The sequence below is a fragment of the Triturus cristatus genome, chromosome 10 (genome assembly GCF_964204655.1).
Source record: "Triturus cristatus chromosome 10, aTriCri1.1, whole genome shotgun sequence".
In the NCBI taxonomy this organism is placed as follows: domain Eukaryota; kingdom Metazoa; phylum Chordata; class Amphibia; order Caudata; family Salamandridae; genus Triturus; species Triturus cristatus.
Window position 1 is genome coordinate 948,976,905 of NC_140593.1, and position 25,997 is coordinate 949,002,901.

The 25,997-nt window shown below is 44.5% G+C and overlaps 1 protein-coding gene across 1 annotated transcript in view; it reads right to left on the reverse strand.

Moving 5' to 3' along the window:
* The window catches only part of KLHL40 (kelch like family member 40), a 53,694-nt gene that overhangs the window by 22,103 nt on the left and 5,594 nt on the right, over nucleotides 1-25,997 (reverse strand). Inside the window, exon 2 of the mRNA XM_085628793.1 lies at nucleotides 15,044-15,204. Within this exon, the coding sequence (XP_085484919.1) occupies nucleotides 15,044-15,204 (161 nt within the window). The remainder of the gene's footprint in view (nucleotides 1-15,043; nucleotides 15,205-25,997) is intronic.

Here is a 25,997-nt window from a genome sequence, read left to right on the forward strand (position 1 = left end):
ACGCCTCCCCGGGGGAGGCGTAGGCTTCTGACACATACCAGGTTTATGAAACGTTATAATTCTGGGAATACAGCAGAATCCATGGGTGTTGCATAGGATCACCCACAGCAACACCCAAAGCACGCCCCTTTCACGCAACTTAATGATGCTGTGTGTTACTGTTGAGTGGCTAGACAACTTATGGAAGGCTCATGGTCCAAAGTTTACTCTGAATTGCAACAGTGGAGAGATCAGGACCTCCTCAGCCAGGATAAATATCAGTTTTTGATGAAAAAGCATCCAGTTACTCCTGTATTTTACTTGATACCGAAAACACACAAAAATAAAGATAACCTCCCCAGGACACATGATTATCTCTGCCATTGGTAGCTGTTTGGAAAATTTGCCCAAATATGTTGACCATTTTCTGAACAAGTGTAAGAGCCTCCCGTCTCATGCACAAGACACTGGTGATTTTTTACAGAGGGTGTATGATCTTCCCTGGGAGGAAGACTACATCCTGCTTACAGCTTATGTTACTTCACCGTATACGAGTATTCAACACAAAGACGGGTAGCGAGCAGTGAGTCATTTTTTGAACACTAGACCTCTGAAACAATGGCACTATACTAAAATTCTGTTAGCAGTGATAGAGTTCTGTCTAACAAGCAACTTTTTTCTGTTTAATGGTGAAGTTTTTTAACAACTATGTGGGACTATGATGGGCACCTGCTTCTACCTAGCTATGCCCATTTGCATATGGACTGAATGGAGGAGCAGGTGGTCCATGCAGAATATCATATGGAATAGGAGGAACATGTCATCCACTGGAGTCGATTCATTGACGACCTGTTTCTTTTCTGGAAGGGCAGAGAGGAGAGTGCAAGATCAGTTCTGGGGAGAATTGATGTCAATGACCTCAATTTACACTTCACCAGTAATCTATGTAAAACTTAGATTAACTTTCTTGATCTTACTGTGTATTTGGAATGAAAGTGGCTAGAAACAAAACTGTTTAGGAAACCAACGGCCGGGAACACCTTGCTATATGCAACAAGTTTTCATCCCTGCAATTTAATAGAGAGCATATCATACAGTGAAAAGCTAGAGGAAGAGAAGGCAGTGAATCACCAGAAAGATAGGTTCAAAGCTAGGGGATATATGGAAGACTGTATTCAGAGGGCCAGCTCCTACGCAAAGTTCAAACCCAGAGAAGTGATCCTTTTTAACAGGAAGGCCTGTCAGAGACAAAATACATTTTAGTCTTAACACCACCTACAATGCACGGGAGGTGGCTATCAGAGTCATTATAAACAAATATTGGCACCTTATTCGGAATGATCCAATACTCGGAAGTAGCCCCACGCAGGCCAGGCATTACTTTCAGGAGAGCTAGGTCAATGAGACAAGACCTGGTGGTCAGCAGTCCTGAGAGTAAAAAAGAGGTTACAACCACTGGCTGACAGTGAGAAAAGGGTTTCAAAAGTGGAAGAGGTGCAAAGCTTTACATCCTGGGAAAAACACAACACAATACATTTCTCCCCTAACATCATGTACTAAATGCATTAAGGGACAGTAAAATTGCAAGACTGAGTATGCTATTTACATTGGTCTATATTGGAAGTACAATACTGCCAGTTCACAAAAGAATTCTACAACATCTTAGATCCATCAAAAATCGAGATCAGGGTTACCCTGTAGCAAGGTACTTTGAGGAATATCACAAGGGGAACTCGGATGGATGGTCTTACATATTTTGTGGTAGATGCGGTTCCCAAAAATGTGTGAGGAGGCAGCAGGTTAAAGAAGTTGAGGGAACTAGAGCCAAGATACATTGTTGAATTGAACACGAAGACTCCAGGGGGTCTCAACATTGAAGAGGATTTATATACACATCTATAGCTAGCTCGTAAGATGCTGTGATAGTTGAGGACTGCCTGAAACTCTGAGAAGTATACACAAAATATTCTGTGAAGGAAAAGTGGTCCTAGATGAATTGTTGAAAGGTTAGTTTTAATGTTGGTGTCAGATCAAGAAATACCAGGTGAATGATTTTATGGTGAGGGAATTGCACGTGGCACTTTATGACTTTGCAAACATGTAGGTCACAATAGGGCTGTGGGAGAGAGGCAACAAGGGAGCTGAAGGTCGGTATACAGCAATCAGGTGCATGATATGATTTGTCCACTTGAGTTTTATTGTTTTGGTGATCTGGGAGAAATAAAAGCATAACAAGAATAAAAAATGAATGGAATGTTTGAGGGAAGGCCCGGCAATCGGTGGTAGATATATGTATAGACAATTACTACCTCAATGTTTAGGTTTAATAATTGTGCTTAAGTGAGGGTTTAAGGATGTTTTATACAGTTAGAAACATTAGCATTGTCGGTTTTAATGATAATACATTATATATAGTTAATGAATAAATATTATCTATTTATTCCCATGATGAATTAATTATACCATTTATATATATATATAGTGTGTTCTGTATGGCTGTTACTACTGGGAATCTCAATTGCCAAAATGTAATTTGATTGTCTTTTCCAAAGTGAATGAACTTGCCACAGCCTGTTTACTCTATATACGGGCACATGGTTGTTGTTTTACTTTAAATATGTGAAAAAAATGGCGTCTTGCCATCAGTGAACCAGATTAGCAATAGCCAAAACACATTTGATGTGAGGTCGCAATAAAAAGATACTTTAATCGTCGTCGTCCTTGGAGGCTTTCAAGGAGGAAGGGATATATAAATATATGTATATATATATAAATAGGCGGACACTTGTCTGACAAATGAATTAAACGTCAGAATTGAAAATTTGGAATCGTTTGCTGTCTTTACTTTTGGTCGTCAGCATTGTGCATGGTGAAGAGGTCCTTACCTGCCTTCAGCTCCCTTTGTCTCATTGGGGAGTTCAGGACTTTGCTTCTATATATATATATATATATATATATATATATATATATGATTCACCAAAGTGCCCGAGAGCTTTGGAGGGCACTCGGCTGGAGGTCGACCATCCGGTCTGCTTTTGCTGACTCCCTACTGCGTCCCAGAAATATGTTGCTGCCTGACGCGTTTCGATGTTACAAACATCTTAATCATAGGCTTCTATGCAGGGTTAAACAGAAGGGCTCTTTTTATTTCTATTCCGCATGCTGATTTGTCAATTACCCTAAGTGGGTGTACTTTGCATCGTGCAGTCCTCGTAAAGCATGCTGGACCATGTGGTCCTGTTTGCGAGCAAAAAATATTCCCTTAGTAGGTTTCTGTTAGTCTCCACGATTTTAGAACTGTATTGTTCCTTGGTAGGACTCCGGGGCGTCTCAGAGAGTCTCTTCATGCGACCTCCAACGCTGCACGGCCAAGGACCCGTTCCTCACCGCAGCCTCTCTTAATATTAGCGAGATGGTGCCCTCCCACGACAGGGCCTGCCGCGTAGATTAATGATTCACCAAAGTGCCCGAGAGCTTTGGAGGGCACTCGGCTGGAGGTCGACCATCCGGTCTGCTTTTGCTGACTCCCCACTGCGTCCCAGAAATATGTTGCTGCCTGACGCGTTTCGATGTTACAAACATCTTAATCATAGGCTTCTATGCAGGGTTAAACAGAAGGGCTCTTTTTATTTCTATTCCGCATGCTGATTTGTCAATTACCCTAAGTGGGTGTACTTTGCATCGTGCAGTCCTCGTAAAGCATGCTGGACCATGTGGTCCTGTTGGCGAGCAAAAAATATTCCCTTAGTAGGTTTCTGTTAGTCTCCACGATTTTAGAACTGTATTGTTCCTTGGTAGGACTCCGGGGCGTCTCAGAGAGTCTCTTCATGCGACCTCCAACGCTGCACGGCCAAGGACCCGTTCCTCACCGCAGCCTCTCTTAATATTAGCGAGATGGTGCCCTCCCACGACAGGGCCTGCCGCGTAGATTAATGATTCACCAAAGTGCCCGAGAGCTTTGGAGGGCACTCGGCTGGAGGTCGACCATCCGGTCTGCTTTTGCTGACTCCCCACTGCGTCCCAGAAATATGTTGCTGCCTGACGCGTTTCGATGTTACAAACATCTTAATCATAGGCTTCTATGCAGGGTTAAACAGAAGGGCTCTTTTTATTTCTATTCCGCATGCTGATTTGTCAATTACCCTAAGTGGGTGTACTTTGCATCGTGCAGTCCTCGTAAAGCATGCTGGACCATGTGGTCCTGTTGGCGAGCAAAAAATATTCCCTTAGTAGGTTTCTGTTAGTCTCCACGATTTTAGAACTGTATTGTTCCTTGGTAGGACTCCGGGGCGTCTCAGAGAGTCTCTTCATGCGACCTCCAACGCTGCACGGCCAAGGACCCGTTCCTCACCGCAGCCTCTCTTAATATTAGCGAGATGGTGCCCTCCCACGACAGGGCCTGCCGCGTAGATTAATGATTCACCAAAGTGCCCGAGAGCTTTGGAGGGCACTCGGCTGGAGGTCGACCATCCGGTCTGCTTTTGCTGACTCCCCACTGCGTCCCAGAAATATGTTGCTGCCTGACGCGTTTCGATGTTACAAACATCCTAATCATAGGCTTCTATGCAGGGTTAAACAGAAGGGCTCTTTTTATTTCTATTCCGCATGCTGATTTGTCAATTACCCTAAGTGGGTGTACTTTGCATCGTGCAGTCCTCGTAAAGCATGCTGGACCATGTGGTCCTGTTGGCGAGCAAAAAATATTCCCTTAGTAGGTTTCTGTTAGTCTCCACGATTTTAGAACTGTATTGTTCCTTGGTAGGACTCCGGGGCGTCTCAGAGAGTCTCTTCATGCGACCTCCAACGCTGCACGGCCAAGGACCCGTTCCTCACCGCAGCCTCTCTTAATATTAGCGAGATGGTGCCCTCCCACGACAGGGCCTGCCGCGTAGATTAATGATTCACCAAAGTGCCCGAGAGCTTTGGAGGGCACTCGGCTGGAGGTCGACCATCCGGTCTGCTTTTGCTGACTCCCCACTGCGTCCCAGAAATATGTTGCTGCCTGACGCGTTTCGATGTTACAAACATCTTAATCATAGGCTTCTATGCAGGGTTAAACAGAAGGGCTCTTTTTATTTCTATTCCGCATGCTGATTTGTCAATTACCCTAAGTGGGTGTACTTTGCATCGTGCAGTCCTCGTAAAGCATGCTGGACCATGTGGTCCTGTTGGCGAGCAAAAAATATTCCCTTAGTAGGTTTCTGTTAGTCTCCACGATTTTAGAACTGTATTGTTCCTTGGTAGGACTCCGGGGCGTCTCAGAGAGTCTCTTCATGCGACCTCCAACGCTGCACGGCCAAGGACCCGTTCCTCACCGCAGCCTCTCTTAATATTAGCGAGATGGTGCCCTCCCACGACAGGGCCTGCCGCGTAGATTAATGATTCACCAAAGTGCCCGAGAGCTTTGGAGGGCACTCGGCTGGAGGTCGACCATCCGGTCTGCTTTTGCTGACTCCCCACTGCGTCCCAGAAATATGTTGCTGCCTGACGCGTTTCGATGTTACAAACATCTTAATCATAGGCTTCTATGCAGGGTTAAACAGAAGGGCTCTTTTTATTTCTATTCCGCATGCTGATTTGTCAATTACCCTAAGTGGGTGTACTTTGCATCGTGCAGTCCTCGTAAAGCATGCTGGACCATGTGGTCCTGTTGGCGAGCAAAAAGTATTCCCTTAGTAGGTTTCTGTTAGTCTCCACGATTTTAGAACTGTATTGTTCCTTGGTAGGACTCCGGGGCGTCTCAGAGAGTCTCTTCATGCGACCTCCAACGCTGCACGGCCAAGGACCCGTTCCTCACCGCAGCCTCTCTTAATATTAGCGAGATGGTGCCCTCCCACGACAGGGCCTGCCGCGTAGATTAATGATTCACCAAAGTGCCCGAGAGCTTTGGAGGGCACTCGGCTGGAGGTCGACCATCCGGTCTGCTTTTGCTGACTCCCCACTGCGTCCCAGAAATATGTTGCTGCCTGACGCGTTTCGATGTTACAAACATCTTAATCATAGGCTTCTATGCAGGGTTAAACAGAAGGCCTCCAGCCGAGTGCCCTCCAAAGCTCTCGGGCACTTTGGTGAATCATTAATCTACGCGGCAGGCCCTGTCGTGGGAGGGCACCATCTCGCTAATATTAAGAGAGGCTGTGGTGAGGAACGGGTCCTTGGCCGTGCAGCGTTGGAGGTCGCATGAAGAGACTCTCTGAGACGCCCCGGAGTCCTACCAAGGAACAATACAGTTCTAAAATCGTGGAGACTAACAGAAACCTACTAAGGGAATATTTTTTGCTCGCCAACAGGACCACATGGTCCAGCATGCTTTACGAGGACTGCACGATGCAAAGTACACCCACTTAGGGTAATTGACAAATCAGCATGCGGAATAGAAATAAAAAGAGCCCTTCTGTTTAACCCTGCATAGAAGCCTATGATTAAGATGTTTGTAACATCGAAACGCGTCAGGCAGCAACATATTTCTGGGACGCAGTGGGGAGTCAGCAAAAGCAGACCGGATGGTCGACCTCCAGCCGAGTGCCCTCCAAAGCTCTCGGGCACTTTGGTGAATCATTAATCTACGCGGCAGGCCCTGTCGTGGGAGGGCACCATCTCGCTAATATTAAGAGAGGCTGTGGTGAGGAACGGGTCCTTGGCCGTGCAGCGTTGGAGGTCGCATGAAGAGACTCTCTGAGACGCCCCGGAGTCCTACCAAGGAACAATACAGTTCTAAAATCGTGGAGACTAACAGAAACCTACTAAGGGAATATTTTTTGCTCGCCAACAGGACCACATGGTCCAGCATGCTTTACGAGGACTGCACGATGCAAAGTACACCCACTTAGGGTAATTGACAAATCAGCATGCGGAATAGAAATAAAAAGAGCCCTTCTGTTTAACCCTGCATAGAAGCCTATGATTAAGATGTTTGTAACATCGAAACGCGTCAGGCAGCAACATATTTCTGGGACGCAGTGGGGAGTCAGCAAAAGCAGACCGGATGGTCGACCTCCAGCCGAGTGCCCTCCAAAGCTCTCGGGCACTTTGGTGAATCATTAATCTACGCGGCAGGCCCTGTCGTGGGAGGGCACCATCTCGCTAATATTAAGAGAGGCTGTGGTGAGGAACGGGTCCTTGGCCGTGCAGCGTTGGAGGTCGCATGAAGAGACTCTCTGAGACGCCCCGGAGTCCTACCAAGGAACAATACAGTTCTAAAATCGTGGAGACTAACAGAAACCTACTAAGGGAATATTTTTTGCTCGCCAACAGGACCACATGGTCCAGCATGCTTTACGAGGACTGCACGATGCAAAGTACACCCACTTAGGGTAATTGACAAATCAGCATGCGGAATAGAAATAAAAAGAGCCCTTCTGTTTAACCCTGCATAGAAGCCTATGATTAAGATGTTTGTAACATCGAAACGCGTCAGGCAGCAACATATTTCTGGGACGCAGTGGGGAGTCAGCAAAAGCAGACCGGATGGTCGACCTCCAGCCGAGTGCCCTCCAAAGCTCTCGGGCACTTTGGTGAATCATTAATCTACGCGGCAGGCCCTGTCGTGGGAGGGCACCATCTCGCTAATATTAAGAGAGGCTGTGGTGAGGAACGGGTCCTTGGCCGTGCAGCGTTGGAGGTCGCATGAAGAGACTCTCTGAGACGCCCCGGAGTCCTACCAAGGAACAATACAGTTCTAAAATCGTGGAGACTAACAGAAACCTACTAAGGGAATATTTTTTGCTCGCCAACAGGACCACATGGTCCAGCATGCTTTACGAGGACTGCACGATGCAAAGTACACCCACTTAGGGTAATTGACAAATCAGCATGCGGAATAGAAATAAAAAGAGCCCTTCTGTTTAACCCTGCATAGAAGCCTATGATTAAGATGTTTGTAACATCGAAACGCGTCAGGCAGCAACATATTTCTGGGACGCAGTGGGGAGTCAGCAAAAGCAGACCGGATGGTCGACCTCCAGCCGAGTGCCCTCCAAAGCTCTCGGGCACTTTGGTGAATCATTAATCTACGCGGCAGGCCCTGTCGTGGGAGGGCACCATCTCGCTAATATTAAGAGAGGCTGTGGTGAGGAACGGGTCCTTGGCCGTGCAGCGTTGGAGGTCGCATGAAGAGACTCTCTGAGACGCCCCGGAGTCCTACCAAGGAACAATACAGTTCTAAAATCGTGGAGACTAACAGAAACCTACTAAGGGAATATTTTTTGCTCGCCAACAGGACCACATGGTCCAGCATGCTTTACGAGGACTGCACGATGCAAAGTACACCCACTTAGGGTAATTGACAAATCAGCATGCGGAATAGAAATAAAAAGAGCCCTTCTGTTTAACCCTGCATAGAAGCCTATGATTAAGATGTTTGTAACATCGAAACGCGTCAGGCAGCAACATATTTCTGGGACGCAGTGGGGAGTCAGCAAAAGCAGACCGGATGGTCGACCTCCAGCCGAGTGCCCTCCAAAGCTCTCGGGCACTTTGGTGAATCATTAATCTACGCGGCAGGCCCTGTCGTGGGAGGGCACCATCTCGCTAATATTAAGAGAGGCTGTGGTGAGGAACGGGTCCTTGGCCGTGCAGCGTTGGAGGTCGCATGAAGAGACTCTCTGAGACGCCCCGGAGTCCTACCAAGGAACAATACAGTTCTAAAATCGTGGAGACTAACAGAAACCTACTAAGGGAATATTTTTTGCTCGCCAACAGGACCACATGGTCCAGCATGCTTTACGAGGACTGCACGATGCAAAGTACACCCACTTAGGGTAATTGACAAATCAGCATGCGGAATAGAAATAAAAAGAGCCCTTCTGTTTAACCCTGCATAGAAGCCTATGATTAAGATGTTTGTAACATCGAAACGCGTCAGGCAGCAACATATTTCTGGGACGCAGTGGGGAGTCAGCAAAAGCAGACCGGATGGTCGACCTCCAGCCGAGTGCCCTCCAAAGCTCTCGGGCACTTTGGTGAATCATTAATCTACGCGGCAGGCCCTGTCGTGGGAGGGCACCATCTCGCTAATATTAAGAGAGGCTGTGGTGAGGAACGGGTCCTTGGCCGTGCAGCGTTGGAGGTCGCATGAAGAGACTCTCTGAGACGCCCCGGAGTCCTACCAAGGAACAATACAGTTCTAAAATCGTGGAGACTAACAGAAACCTACTAAGGGAATATTTTTTGCTCGCCAACAGGACCACATGGTCCAGCATGCTTTACGAGGACTGCACGATGCAAAGTACACCCACTTAGGGTAATTGACAAATCAGCATGCGGAATAGAAATAAAAAGAGCCCTTCTGTTTAACCCTGCATAGAAGCCTATGATTAAGATGTTTGTAACATCGAAACGCGTCAGGCAGCAACATATTTCTGGGACGCAGTGGGGAGTCAGCAAAAGCAGACCGGATGGTCGACCTCCAGCCGAGTGCCCTCCAAAGCTCTCGGGCACTTTGGTGAATCATTAATCTACGCGGCAGGCCCTGTCGTGGGAGGGCACCATCTCGCTAATATTAAGAGAGGCTGTGGTGAGGAACGGGTCCTTGGCCGTGCAGCGTTGGAGGTCGCATGAAGAGACTCTCTGAGACGCCCCGGAGTCCTACCAAGGAACAATACAGTTCTAAAATCGTGGAGACTAACAGAAACCTACTAAGGGAATATTTTTTGCTCGCCAACAGGACCACATGGTCCAGCATGCTTTACGAGGACTGCACGATGCAAAGTACACCCACTTAGGGTAATTGACAAATCAGCATGCGGAATAGAAATAAAAAGAGCCCTTCTGTTTAACCCTGCATAGAAGCCTATGATTAAGATGTTTGTAACATCGAAACGCGTCAGGCAGCAACATATTTCTGGGACGCAGTGGGGAGTCAGCAAAAGCAGACCGGATGGTCGACCTCCAGCCGAGTGCCCTCCAAAGCTCTCGGGCACTTTGGTGAATCATTAATCTACGCGGCAGGCCCTGTCGTGGGAGGGCACCATCTCGCTAATATTAAGAGAGGCTGTGGTGAGGAACGGGTCCTTGGCCGTGCAGCGTTGGAGGTCGCATGAAGAGACTCTCTGAGACGCCCCGGAGTCCTACCAAGGAACAATACAGTTCTAAAATCGTGGAGACTAACAGAAACCTACTAAGGGAATATTTTTTGCTCGCCAACAGGACCACATGGTCCAGCATGCTTTACGAGGACTGCACGATGCAAAGTACACCCACTTAGGGTAATTGACAAATCAGCATGCGGAATAGAAATAAAAAGAGCCCTTCTGTTTAACCCTGCATAGAAGCCTATGATTAAGATGTTTGTAACATCGAAACGCGTCAGGCAGCAACATATTTCTGGGACGCAGTGGGGAGTCAGCAAAAGCAGACCGGATGGTCGACCTCCAGCCGAGTGCCCTCCAAAGCTCTCGGGCACTTTGGTGAATCATATATATATATATATATAGTTTTTAAAGGTCAGAAGGGGCCATTCGCAAGTCCATTAGCGTGGGGTGTAAATACTTACAGATCAAGAGCTCTTATGTATCCTCTATACCAAACTGGCGCTGGAAATTACAGGGTTAAATGAGCTAAAGGGAGGGAAATTCAACCCTGAGCATCACCAGTAATGCGCCGCCTAGAGAGCAAAAGTAGTTAAACCATTTCTGTCATGCACTCCCACGCTTCCGTAAAGAGGACTTGAGCCTTACGAAAAGAAAGGAGTAAAAGGCAGCGAACTAAACAATGTTCTCGAAGACTAAATGTGCTCGTGTTGATGTAGAGCAGCATCTGGTGGGGGGAAAAGAAGTCTTCCCTAATTTTGCATTTGCAAAGCACAGCGTCGGAACAGAGACAATATTTTAAATGCACATATATTTTACTTTCCGATTTGCAGGTTTTTAATTCTAAACTTGGGCACATATACTTATATTGTTGAGCTGACCAAACACAGATTGTGACCAGAGTTTTGTAATCTATGTGTGTGTGCTGCGAGGTGCTTTGCATGGATTGATGTTTCACTATGAGACCCGACATTTGTTGCAGGTATTTAACCGGTGGTCTTCAAGTTGCAAACATCAAAAAGTGCGGCCATAAGCAGTATTGCTATCATTAACTGCAGTAGCTGTGGTATTTTAAGTGTAATAAGGTCAGCCTGGACAACATATACCAGCTGTTATAAAAACAGTAATTTTGAAAGAATTAATGTAATTGCGTTTTTGTTCTATGTCCATGCACCATGTGATCTGTGACACATTATTTAAGTGAGCTCAATATGGTGCCCTAATTATGTGAACAAGGTCGGTGCCGAGGCCGAAATGCGTCTTTTTTGGCTGAAATCTTGGATTAAAAATCAGAGGTTGAATAATCTGGACTCCTGTGCTGTGTCATTACCTGTTGTATTCATGGACAGGTCGAGGTTGATATATATATATAAACTATGATATACACATATATATGTGTGTGTATATCATAGTTAGGTCAGCATTTCCTTACGAAATACCTTTTGATATGCAAATAACAATAACTTTGGCGCCGTTTGACGAATCTTCACAAAACCTTCTAAATAGTGCTCTTTTTTGCCTAGTTTGTGCATGGAAAGTTTTGAGATGATCCGTCAAGCGGGGAGCAAGAAAAAGGGGGAGGTCACAAAATGCAAATTCCTCATGCATTTTCCATAGAATTTTTTTTTTAGACAGTGTTACCGCAAAAACTACTGAATTACACCATATTTGTCAGGATGCTACATCTTGAAAGTGTGTTTTTGGTGATGTGGTGTAACTTCGTTCTGTAGTTTTTGAGAAATTAGGGTTTCAAAATATTTGCACATCTGGACAGTTGGGTCCAATGGACTCCCACAAGAGTCTCGCAGGAGCGCCAATTAAAAAATACAACATTCTGATTGGCAAGGGAAGCTTTTTTCTCTTGGGACAATTTGCTCCCACAGTCAGACTCCAGCGGGAGTTAGTGCTCTGAGCACTCTGAAAGTCTGCCAGCAACATGAGAAAAATGCTGAAGGCAGCCATTACAGGCCTTGGAGACTTAGTACCCTGTCTTGAAGTTTAAAAATAATAATAATATAGAGGGGCAGGATAAGGATATCCTGCCCCCCTTAGGCACTGTGATGGGACCTAGAAGGACCCCCCCCTGGCCAAAATAAAAATAGTCAGCAATATTTGCAGCGATCTCATGGGACTCCTGCAGGATCGTGGCAAACATAATAAATAAAAAAAATTATTATTATTAAATTGTAATCCTTGGGGACCCCTTCCCCTGGGGCCAGCTGGTGTTTTACCCGTTCCCTGCGTGCGTCGGCCAACGTCCGTCGCAAGCACTACCTGGCTAGTGCTGCGCACGTTCGTTGTCCGATGCGGCCCCGCCCACTCATTAAAAGTCCCGCACCGCTGCGGAATTTGCGCCGCAGTTAACGGATTAAAAGGGGAAAGGGCAGTGCAGCCTCTATCCCTGAACCTTTGTAGGCCTTAGGAACCCTATTCCAAAATTAAATTTAAAGGGAGGGGGCCTTTAGAGGCACTGGGGACTCCATTTCACAAGGCTGGTTCAGTTGCTGTGTTCCGAAAGCCCACCCCTGGGACACAGTGCTTTCCCTGCCTGCACTAGCGCTGGCATGGAAACGTGTTTGTTCCTGCCTGGCTTGAGCACTTTTAAATTTACCGGCAGCCAGGAGCACACAAACCTTGCAGGAGCATGGACAGAGAAGGCAAATCTGCTCCCAGCTGTTAGGAGATTTAAACATGCTCCCACAGGTGGGAGCAGACTTCTGTTCTGTTTCCCTGCATGCACTCCTGTGGGCAAAGAAACAGAACAGATATTGATGCAGCTATTTATGCTTGCTTCCTCCGGGCGGCAGCACTGCCGGCTCCCGCACCATGCGCGGAGCTGTCTGGGACCATGGGGGCCTTGGGGCTCCACCACGGCTTCCCTAAAGCACCCACCTCTGGCCCCAGGCGATGGGAGCCCTTGGGCCTAAGAAGGCTAGGGAAGGGTGGATGGGCTGTGGGGTCTCCTCCCCTTTTTAGCTAACTTCAACTCTGCTGGATAAGGTCCCTGGGGCATAAAAAGGTTTGGGATGAGGGGACCCATGGCCCCTTCCCTTTTTAATTGAATTTGGCCCGAGGGGATAGGGTCGCCTGGGCCTAATGAGGCACGGGAAGGGGGTGCTGTGCACCCCCTCTTCTTAATATAAGTGTTGCTTAGTGAGTACCCCAGGTGGGCACCAGGGGACCAATTTATAATTTAGAGAGGCCCTGGCGTCTGGAGTCCTCAAGGCCACAATAGGATTTGGGAGGGGAGCCATGCGGCCCCACTCCCATTTTAAATTCAAATTGCCCCAGGCAGTGGGGTCCCGGAGATTATTAAGGCTTGGTGAGGGGGGCCACACACCCCCCTCACCTTAATATATATGTTTAGGCCCCGACGGGTGGAGACTCCGGGGTCACTATTGGCTTTGGGGAGGGTGGCTGTGCACCCTCCCTAACGAATATGGTTTGGCCCCAAGAGATGGGATCTCTGTGGCCTCTACTGGCTTGAGAGGGGGGCTATGTGCCACCTCCCCTTAATGGCCCAGGCAGATGTGGTCCCTGGGGCCCCTTCTGGCTCAGGGAGGGGCACCACTTTCCCCTTCCTCTTTACAAATATTGTTTAGCCCTGGAGAATGAGGTCCCTAGCCAGGAAGCACAAGTGAACGCCAGGCACTTGGAAGCCAGCTTCTAGGCACTTAAAGATATCACAGCATAAGCAGTCGTTTTTTATAAGGCTGCCTTGAAAGTATTTCAGATTGGATGGGAGGGGGTGTATTCTTGCGATAGTGTTGTGTTGAATTTCAGTTTTTCCAGAAACCCATTTTGGGTCACCATCGACGTGCCATTCCTGGCGTGAAGGTGGAACAAGCAGGGCTTCAAACACAGCTCCTGACCAGATCTACTTATGACTGAAAGCTGGAACTGTTGCCAGTATGAGCCACAGAGTGCCCCTGCTAGCTTTCATGGTGCAAGTCCACTTGTAAGAGGCCCCGGTAACATGCTTGGAAGCTCGGGCGTTAACATGAACATATAGCCACCAAACCGAGCTTCAATATCAGACAGAAACAAGACGTGTGCATCAAGTGCCGCATTTACAGGCACTGAGTTTTGGCGTTAGTCTTCGGGTGCTTGCACCTGAAGTTGCTGTCCCGCCCCAGCCCAGCACCCTGCACAGGACAGGCAGAAGGAGTAAGCGGCACTGGAGAGTAACTCACCTCGAGCATCAATGAGGCCATACGGGTCCCGAGGTTCTGCTCTGCTGCTGTCGATTAGCTTCGCTCACCTCAAGCTGCAATGAGCGGTTATATTATGAATTCCCCTTGGGGCCTGGCCCACCCCGGGATACATAAAAACCAAGGCTGCACTTGTTTTTTTTCTTTTTTCAATTTTGCCACGGATTTGCAGATCCACCGCGATGTTGTTACAAAATGTAAAAAACTAACATTTTGGGTCCTCGGCGAGGTCCCTGTTGGAACCCAGCACCAGAGCTAGGGGGTCAGGGTATTCCTACCCTGCCCCATATGTTTTTTTCACCTTTTTTCCTGGGACTCGGCTGTGTCCAAGTCCCAAGATGACTGCCAACACTTCCTGGTTGAAGTGTTGGCGGGCAATCATTCGCGTCCCTAGAGATCTATATTTCTTTTGCCTTTATTAACTCCAAAACTACTGAATGAATTTACATAAAATCACAGAAAGGTCTCTTTCTAGACCAAGAGCTAAGGTTTCTGCCAAATTTGGTCTAATTCCATTCAGTGGTTCAGGCTGTAGTCGTGTTCAAAATCCCCATGGGAAATTGTATGGAGAAAATGCATTTAGGGAAGGAGCTGAGGTGGTCAAACTTGTGAAAGATTTTAACCTAGATCATACTAAGGTTATATATTTCAAGTATGTGGTTTAAAAGAACTTATCAAAACATGTACCATCAAACCGGAACCAGTGCAGAGCTAAGATATAGTCTTTTACTGCAAGAAACAGTCTTAAATCCCTTGTCCCCCTAAAGCCACTTTGTCGGCTCTAGGATGGAGCCTCATTCAAATTCAGACCAGCCCAACACTTACAGTCTGTCGTAGCAAAGCACGGAATCCAAAGTCTGTTCTCCTTCCTTCAGCTCCTTCCCTCCAATGAGAAATATCGAATTTTCAGCCTCTCCAAGGCCAAAAAGGCACCGGGGGGAGGGTACTGCTGGCATTCCCAACCAATCAGAATCCAAGTGATCAAACTGCAGTAGAAAAGCAATGGTAGAGTGTATTTAGTCATTAACCTCACAGTAATGTGCTAAAGTAGAAAGGGCACATTTTCCCATCAGATTTTGAGGTGATCTTTCAGTGCAAGCAGATGTGCATAGTAGACAACAATTGGTAAGATGCCAGGAAGCCTAGCAGGACAGAGATCACTTTTAGTTGGAAGCAGAGAGAAAAAACTAACAAGCCCAGAAAACAGCGTACTGTATCTGTCATTTTATTACAGCTTCCAGAAGCATTCAGTACTAATTCTGACAATTCCAATATCGGAATCCAAGGACCGTCACTACGATGGTTCTCCTCCTTCCCCAACTGGACCTAGTCAGTCAGCCAAGCACCGTACATCCTGGGAGTTTCGCAGAGATCCTTCCTAAGCCCAATCCTCTTCAATGCACACGCTCTCCCTCTTGCCAGCATCCCCAACTCCCACAACATCAACGTTCTCTCGTAATTCATCTCACATATGATCTTTGTGAACACCTGCAGCACAAGATGCTCAGAAAATGTTCACATTGCTCACTTTTTAGCCTCATCTACTTACTGGTGATATCAAGCTTGTATAACCAAATGTGGGAAACAAAAATATCCTAATACACAAATATTGCAACACAAATATTGGGAACCATAACACCAAGTTTAACCCCTTCCCTGCTCATGACGGAACCACTCCGTCATGAGCCACGGGTGCCGTGTGCTCATGACGGAGTGGTTCCGTCATGCCGCGGCCGTTGGTGGCTGCTCCTCCCACGCGGCGCTAATTCCCCGCCTGTGCGGGCGATTAGCGCAGTGGGCGGAGACGTGACGGAACCACTCCGTCATGAGCACAGCTCAACCGTGGCTCGTGACGGAGTGATTCCGTCACGAGCACAGCGCCACCGCGCTGCCCCCAAACCCCCCCCAGCGCTGCGGCGGAATTACTGCCGCAGCCAAGGGGTTAAATATATGGAATGTAAACTAAAAAAAATTGAAAAAACATAATTGTCTATCACAATATTGTCAAAAAATAGGTAAGCATATTGTAATACCTATATATAGCATTACTATTTAATATATTTTAAACACTAAAGTTTAAATTAATAATATAATTAAAAATGAGTAGAAAAAGTAAAATAATTATACATATTTTAAAACATTACATTACAATTATTATTAATTAAAAAAAATTATGCATAAAATCATAACCACATTATGTTAAAAAAACAAAATGAATGCACAACCAACATAATGAAAACATAAATTAAAAAATACAAATAATTTAATTTGAAAAATAGTTTACAAATATTTAAAATAAATAGATTAAATCTTAACATTCATACCAAAACAATAGTAGGGAAAGGGCTGAACTTTGATTGAGCCAGATTTACTATTCCCACTCCAGTATACAAAATATGAGAAAGTGTTAAACCTTGGAGGAGTCAAACTTACTATTCCCACTACAACGTAAGTAAAAGCAGGGAAATTGTTCGACTTTAGAGAGGTTAGATTAACTATTCCCACTCCAATCTCAGCAACAGTAGGGAAAGTGAAGGACTTTGAATGGGTCAGATTTACTATCTCCCACACCAACATAAGTAAAAGCAGGTAAAGTGTTTGACTTTGGAGAGGTTAGATTTACTATTCTCACTCATGAGCTGGTTATCGAGCTGGATTAATCCGGAATTGGTGGTGAACCATGAGATTTGCCGAAATTGCTTATCTCAGGACAGAGCTAGCAGTATCCCGTGATTAGGATATGTAAAGAATTTAACAAAGAAACTAGGGCGACCCGATCTTTTTGAGTCCCCAGATAACCTCAGGAAAGAGGACTTACCTTGGGTTAAAAAACATTTTTTAAATATGATGCATATTGAAAGAGAGGCAAAAGAGCTAGTGAAACCCAAGGTTCGAGCCTATCTTTGGCTGAAAACAGCCCCAACGACAGAACCTTATCTAAGTGTAGTAACAAAGCCTTACCACTGCTTTCTTTTAACCAGATTTAGATTTAATCTTTTGCACTGTATATTGGCTGAACCTCAGGGCTGGAGAAAAGTGAAAGATTTGTGTCCCTGTTTGTGTGATAATTTTCCTACCCAAGATACTTTGCACTTTATTATGTTTTGCAACCATTTTCATGATATTCGTAAACGTTTTTTAGTGCCTATTTTCAAGGAATAAGGATTTATTCAGGTAAGGCCTGCTCTAGTTTACCTACAGATGCTGAATAATTCTTGGGAGAGTTTTAATATTGCCAGTTTAGTTGTGGTCGTTAGGGAAAGGAAAAGAAGGGCCACTCTGCCATGAAATGTCGTAGTTCTTTTCACCACTGTGATGATTTGTGTTTAAAACTGGATGTCTTTTTTATTGAGTTGTATCCTTTTTATGAATTCTGTGATAACATGTTTTTTAGAATGACTGTTCTCTGTGCCTTAGAAATGTTTTTAACAATGAATTATTGTATATGCCTAATCTAAAACAATCAAAAGGCGGAGGATTGTTTATTTGCTGAAGTTTTTATGTCGTCTAAGATTATCTGATTATGACTTTTGTATAGGATTTATTGTTGTTGTATAAGATGCTTGTAGTGTACTTTTATGGTTTTTATTAACCGAATAAAGTGGATATGACGGACTGACTACTATTCCCACTCCAATCTGAGCAACAGTAGGGAAAGTGTTGGACTTTGGAGGGGTCAGATTTACTATTTCCACTCCAACAGATGCAAAAGAGGAAAACTGTTGGACTTTGGAAGCGTTGGACTTACTATTCTGCCTCCATTCAGAGCTACAGTAAAGAAAGTGTAATACTTTGGAGGGCTCAGATTTACTATTCCTGATCCAACGTAAGCAAAAAGAGGAAAAGTGTTGGACTCTAGAGGGATTATGTTTACTATTCCCACTTTAATCTGAGCAACAGTAAGGAAAATGTTGGACTTTGGAGGGGTCAAATTTCCTATTCTCACTCTAGCGGATGGACATTTGGGGGTAGTCAGGGGTTGCAGCTGTGACCTCTAGCTGGCTCCCTGCTACTCATGGTACTTCCTTTGCGACCCCAGGCCTCAAAGGGGGCAAAACGTTTGCTTCCTCTGAGGCCAGGGGTTGCAATGGAAGTGCCAGGAGTAGCAGGGAGCAAGCTAGAGATTGCAGCTGCGACCCATGACTACCCCCAAATTACGTCCAAAGCAGGAAGTGTTGGAATTTATGGAGGTTTTAGATTTACTATTCCCACCCAGATCTGAGCAACAGCAAGAAAAGTGTTGGACTTTAGAGGGCTCAAATTTACTATTCCCGTTCCATAGTCAGAAAAAGCAAGGAATGTTTTGGACTCTGGAGGGGTTAGATTTACTATTCCCACTCTAATCTGAGCAACCATTAAGAAAATTGTTGAACTCTGAAGGGAGTCAACTTTACTATTCCCACTCCAATGTAAGCAAAAGCTGGCAGGGAAAGTGCTGGACTTTGGAAGGGTGAGAGTTACTATTCCAACTCCTAATTTGAAAAACACATTTAAACCAGAACAAAAAAAATACAAAAAATATTCAAAATAAAAAAAATACCTTCATTAAATTTAAATTAAATTAATTCAATTCTAAAAACACAATTTTTATATTATAAATTATAAAATAAAGAAAAAATTATAAATATTTAAAATACATACTTCTCTCCCTATTACCCCAAAAACAAACACCAACAAACTACTGACATTAATAAAAAAATATAAACAAGGAAACATTATGAATATTAAATTAAGTATTATAGCAATTAGCTTTAAAACAATTATTAAACATAGCATTCATTTAAACAATTCTATAATTAAATATACTGATCAGCCTATTAACAATTAAATTAAAAAAATTACAAAGTTATTAATTTACATAATTATAAAATAAAAAATGAAATTACATTCCCACCCTAATCCCTCATAAACCCATCAAACACTACTAAATAAAAAAATTCTTACTAAATTCAAAATAACTCATAAAACATACCAACTATATCAAATAAAACAATATTACCTACAGCAATCTTGAAAAGTGATATTATGTGCCAAATATGTATAATTTTACCTTTTGAGTTGATAATATTTTTGACATGATCTTTGGGTATCCTGATGTTTTTTCCACTTTATTTTGATCCATCGTCTTTATGACTCTTAGGTCACTGTAACACCATGCACATAAACATTCGAAAGAAGATCCTGACATGATAGTTCTGAATTCAGTTTTAATCCTCATTTGGCAGAAACAGAAGTTTCCACTCAAATTGGGATTAGGAGTTGTGCTTGAAAACATGCACATTAGGTGATTTTCCCCATTCACGTTTTGCCAAGAAAAACATGGCAAATGTGAAAGGATAAAAAAGTTCTTGGAGGGAGACAAAACAGGTGGAAAGTGATGCAGAAAGTACTGATTCCACATATAATTTCTCATTACCTGGAAAAAATCTCATAATAATGTGATGATACTGTACAACACCCCATGGTGTCACCAATACCGCATGCAGTATTTTGTGCATTATTTTACTGGGGATCCCAGAAATGCCCTTAGAACAACTTCAGCTGGTCTGAAACACTGCACCAAGAATAAACCTAGGCCCAATCTCACAACCTTTCTGTTCATGCTCCAGTTGCCCATGTTACTGATGATCACTTCAAGGTGCCATCACGACTAATAAAGTGCATTTCAAGTGGTTCTAAATGCCTAGTTAAGCTGATCCGCCGACATAGCTCACAGTGTGAGCTCTTTCGCTGAAAGCGAATTAACAGCAACATCTATGAACCCAGGGCCAGATTTATCAAGGTTTCACGCAATGCAGCACAACAACTTACTGTGCTTCCCTGCATGAAAGGGAGAGGGCCTGAATGTGCCATATTTAACAGTATATGGCACATTCATGCTCTCCGCCTGCACTAGTGCACAATCTGCTGCCTTGCACCAATGCAGGCACCGTTGCTCCATGGTGCAAGGGTGTCTGCATTACAGGAAGGATTATTTTTGTGCAGGAAGGAACACCTCCCAGCACAAAAAAACCTTCCTCTGAGGATTTTTCCTCCTTCTAAGTGTGTTGCAGAATAAATATATTTTGCTCCTTGTGCCTCAACTGGGAAGGAGTAGCATGTTGATGCATTCCTAGGTTTAGAATTGTTGGTAAATCAGGGAATGCACCAAAATCCATGGCTGGATATTTAGGAACACCCATGCTTCACCCATGGAATGCCTTCACAGGGCACAGTACCTTGTGCTTGCACTGCATTGTGTTACTCCAGATTTACCAAGCAAAGAAGGGCCTCACAAGGTGGCCTTGCGTAGCTTGGTAGGTCTGACTTAGGAATCGCATTGCTTTTGCGGCTCCCTGTGTAATGCAAGGGCAGCATAATCCCTTGATAAATCTAGCCCCAAATGTTCTTTCCCACGTATATAATGTTTTTAAATGCAATGCAGACTGTAACATTTCAGAGGCACGATGTATATTACAAGGGAGGGTTTTTGCTCAGAACAGACGATGACATCTTAGTTACACCCATTTCCTTCTACGACGCAAGTAAGCAGACTTTAGTTGAAATTCATGGAAAAAACTGAGCCCATTCCTGGGTCTACAAAAATACCTCTCCGGCCTTTAGAAGGGGCTGAAAGAGACACCCAGTAGACTCACCTTTATCACCTAGGAAATAAGACAGCTGACTTCACCTCTCAGCTGCCAATTGGCCCCATGTCACTTGTTCTGGCGTTTTACTCAACAGCATGTTGGATCTAGTAGTCTCATGTTTATAGATAATAATATTAGGTAAAGTGCAATGTCCAGTTCAAGACGTGTTTCAACCAAAGTTGCAGAACTGCCTAAAGGTGTTACATGTGGCCTCAAGGATGTGGTCTAACGGCTAGGGCGGTCGACCTCGATGCTGGGCAACTGGGTTTGAGTCTCGGCATGGACGCTCAACATCCTGTGATGTGTGCAAATCACGTAATCTCCCCGTACCTATCAAAAAATGAATGTGTACATCTGTAACGCAACTGGTGCTCATATAAGGCGCTCTGATACCTTCAAGTCTAGTTTGCGCTAGCGCTATATAAAACCCCCGCCCCCAAAACTGTTTACTGTTATAATGCCACAAGTCTTCTATGACATGATTGGCTGTTACACTTGTCTTCCATCTTTGTCCCAAACACCTCTCACCTCCAGGAGCTCTGAAGCGATCTGCCTGTGATGAATGAAAACACCATGAATATCTAGACCATAAAGATTCCATCTGTATTTTACGGTATCCACGTCTTCGGCCACCACATGCATACCTCTGTCTGAGCTCCCAGTATGTGTCACATCAAATTACGCTTCACTTTCGCCCTAAAATACTATGGGACAAATTGACTATTATTTGATGCAACGCAGAATAACAACCAAAGTGGCGGCACTGCTTTGCATGAAATAGAGAGGGCAAGAAAGCATCATATCTACAAAGACATAGCGGTGCTGCATTCTTCACAAGAGCTGGTACACTATTTAACTGCCTTGTGCCATGCATACTCCTTTTCACTGTAGTGCAAAAGTGTGTGTGTATGAGTGAAACATATGTTTTGTACTGGAAGGGTAGCCTTCCACAACAAAACACTAAGCTTCGACTAACTTTAAAACTTTTCCCACTCTGTATGAGTGCTGTACCGTTCAGTGCCTGCCTAAAGGTGCTTATTATTTTGGTGCAAAGCCTTGTCTACAAATGTTAGTAGATAGGGCTTTGCATAAAAAACATGGGTAGTAGCATTGGAACACCCATGTACAACCCATGGGATGCCCCTTTGATGCAAAGAAATGCAATTCGATTATTAAGTAACAAGGGAACCCGAGAGTCATAAGGGACCTAGGATAAGCTGAGTATATCAAGACAAATCGTCCTTAGACATACAATATTAGGAATCTTGCATACCAAATAGTTATTTATTTGTACAAAAAAATGAGAATTAAAATCATCACCAATGGCACAGTGGTAAAGGTGACAAAACGTGCTCGGTGCTCTCTCATACGTGATGCACACGTGATAATAGTTGTCAAAGTACGTATCTAAAACAAGAAAAGCATGGCCCGTTCAAGATTGATGAGCAGTACAAATACCGTCTGTGACACTTGTCGACATTTTGATCCCTTAAGGAAATACCAGGATCATCATCAGTACTCAAAAGATTTTGGAGCTCCAGTATTAAACATCAAAGCACTCAGGATGGAGAAGCCACTGAGTCAGAAACTGGCATGGGAGGAGCGAGGATCAGGAAGCAGGGAGCCCACAAGTAAAGGATATACCTGCAGTTAGAGAAATGTCCCAGTCGCTAGTCTTCGAATGAGCTCCAGTTGGAAGATCAAGGTTGGCGGAGGGCAGCGGGCGCTGTAGAGAATCCAAAGTGAAGCGCCAGGAATCAGTGAAATGCCCCACAAGAAGCATAATATGTGCCAGGGAGCCGCCTGATGAGTGGTCAACAGCAAAGCTCAGGCAGACAGTGAGCATTGAGCCGTACCACAGAGGGCTTGGCTCGGCTCTGTGGTATAGCTCAGGGCTCACTGTCTGTAGGGGCTTCTATGCTGACCACTAATCAGGTGGCTGCCTGCCACATATTACGCTTCCTTTGGGGCATCAAAGCAATGCTAGAATGAACATCGATTCAATGCATTAGGACAGTTAAATATTAGTTATATGAGTGCTTCACCAGGAGGGTCTTTAACACTTAGCTGACATGGAGAAAAACAAACCAGAACTTTAAGAGCCTGTGTAACACATTTAGGACTCTTCAAAAAGACAACTGTAGAGCTAAGAAAATGATTTAGATTGGGTAATAACTGCTGGCAATTTACATGCAGATTTTGACATGTTTGTATAAGTATTACAAAAATTATTGATTCCTTCCATTTGTAAAGTCTGATGTCACCAAAATGGCTTTGCAGCCATGTTAGGGATTGTAGAAATTATCTGGAAAATACACAGCATTAGGATCTGGAGAGTCTGTCGCCTTGCTAAGGTCTGAGTACAATCAAAATACAACTGTGTGCTAATAACTGCAAGATCTTGAGTTACACATAGAGGTCCCATTTCCTCAGAGATAATGTGATAAAAGATGAGGGGTCTGACAGACATGTTGTGAAACCAAGTGGAAAAAGATAAAACTTTCCATTTGTGACCAGCCACTGATCAAGATGAAGACAGTGCTTAATTTGAGTTGGTTGTTCCCAACCAACGCCACTCATTTTTGGGGACTAGCACCTATTTTTCCCCAACTGACATTGACAGAGAGCAAGAGAGGGAAAACAAAAAAGGAACAAGAAGGAGGAAGAGGGAAACCCGCCTCAAGGGGAGAAAGCAGGAATCTGCAAGCGAGAGATAAAGGGAGTGTCTAGTAGTGAAGTAAAGAAGCCTCGGTGGGACTTAAGACTACCATTCAGCGCACTGACATTTAGTAGCACGGGCCATGGGTTTCTGAGCACAGTGTTGTACACTGGCACTCAATCTTTTATAAATTAAGTACTGGTTGTAGGTAGCGGTGTCCCGCAACACAAAGCTGCATGCAAGGGTTGAGGGGAACGGGTTGGAAGGGGTTTTGCCTACATGGGACTCTAGAACCATAGTTCTAGTGTCTGTGCATTAGACTAGGTTTACTGATACTGTATGAATGGAGGAGTATGCCTAAGAATTGAGTAAAACAAGTCTTCTTGTATGGGCGATTTCAGAGTCACGGGCAGTCATGAGACAGTGGGTTGGGCATACATTTTATGTTTTATCTGGAGGACTACTGTACGCCACAAAAAAAACATTCCACTCTAGACCTGGGAAGACAGGGCCGCACATCCCATGACACAAGTGCTGTAATTGGATGCCACTCCCTCCTGCCGCTCTTCCAAGAAACAGACGGCCAAGTAATCATTGGGTTGTTCAAAATATCCGACAACTCATCCACTTAATGTGGCGAGTTTTCATGACTCAACATTTTGGTGCACGAGTCCTCTGGGCTGGGATCCAGTGACATGGGATGCGGAAGTAGATGAAACTGTCCCAGTAAGTAGGTAAAATAGGAGCAACCAAAGTCAGAAACCACAAAGCACACTAGACCTGCCGTTAATTGTGGCGCACTAGCAAATCTTTGAACTAAATTGCTTTAATCCCTAAGTCATCTGTTTGAATGTCTATATATGTGGTAAGTGTGGCCCTTATAAGTGGAGATGGATTTGCCATTCAGATTCCCAATGTCTGGCCTAAAGATCATCTTGAACAACAACTGTAAACACCACAGGTAAAACCACCCTAGCTCACTTTTGCTTCTCAAATTGCTCCCTTCCGCACTGTCATTGAGCAGGGGTCTCACTGTGAAACTGAACATATCCCGCTATATTGTGTACTTTGACTTTGAGGTGACTTAAATGGGATTTGTAACAGGAACCCTAAGTGTCTCGCCAGAAATGAAGAATTGTCTAGGGGATCAGTAATTTTTTTCACAAGTTCCCTGGTGTTGAAATTATTGTCATTTGGAATTTCCTCCTTTAATGTTTTATTTTCATAATGTTTCAATAGCTTTTAACCCTCTCCCCCTGTAATCGTACATTGCTTCTTATACTGAGAGTTTAGAACGTTCTGGCTCCACCGGGGTTTCCCTGACGAGAGTTAGAAGATAGATGAGATTAAAGAATTCTTGTACTACAAATGGTGTCGTCTCACTTTCAACACTTATAGAATTTAGGAAGACTGTAATGATGTAGTTATTTCCAGCGCTAAACAATAGGGGAAAAAAAGATTTTCCACCAATTTGCATCACTTTTGTGACGCAAGCACGGTGCAAAATCTTAGTCAATCTCCCCCTTGTGCATTAATTTGCCAAAACAAATTATGGCTATTATCATACTTCTTTAGCACACACATCCATAAACAGGCAATTAAAGGTGACAATGCTTAATGGCGATGAATTACAACACATCTAGCTCCCTGTGGGAAAGATTCCTCATAGGTCGAGGACATATCATGAGGACAAATCAGGAGAATAGAGGGACATAAAGGGCAGTCTGCCTCCACACACTCTAGGACCTGAAACAGTACACGTGCGAAATGCAAATGGAGTGCATGTAATACTTTAATGTCTACTGAAAACCTCCGCACCATCTGCACAGACTTCCGAGGTGGTCACTTTAGACAACTATAAATAAATAAATGACAGTGAGAAACTTTTAATTTTGTTGGACTGAGGGCTCCATAAACCATCCATCCAAACCTCCCCCCGTGGAAGCTGGACTCTGTTTTTGCTGTAGTCAATCCCACTGCCGTTTTTCGCAAATGTTCACCGCATCTTGATGCCACATAGGACCTCAGTATGAGCGCCCTGGTGGCAGCCCATGGAATACAGACACTGAAGGTACCAGTAACTGGACAGAGGGGCAGGGGTGGTAACAACTAGAACCCTGAGGGTTTTCTTGGTAGCAAGGAATTACCAGGGGAATCGTTCAGTCTGGCCGATTCCTCGTTTATTTTTCAATATTCACTAGTAGTCCACCCAGGGATTTCACCTACATTCAGCAGCCAAATTCTCTTAGTGATTAATTGCACAGGATCCGCGGATTTACCACAGATCTTGTATATAGGTGGGGCTGATAACTTCCATCAACATCTCCCATTGGGTTTGTCAAGGTGGTTGCAGATATTCATAAGGTGTCCATGTCTGATCACTTGTCAGATAACTATGAGCATTACAGGCAGACCCAAAGAGCAAGATAAAAACTCATTACATATACAGGACTGTCTGCATATTCAATGAAGCTCTGCTTGTTACCTATGC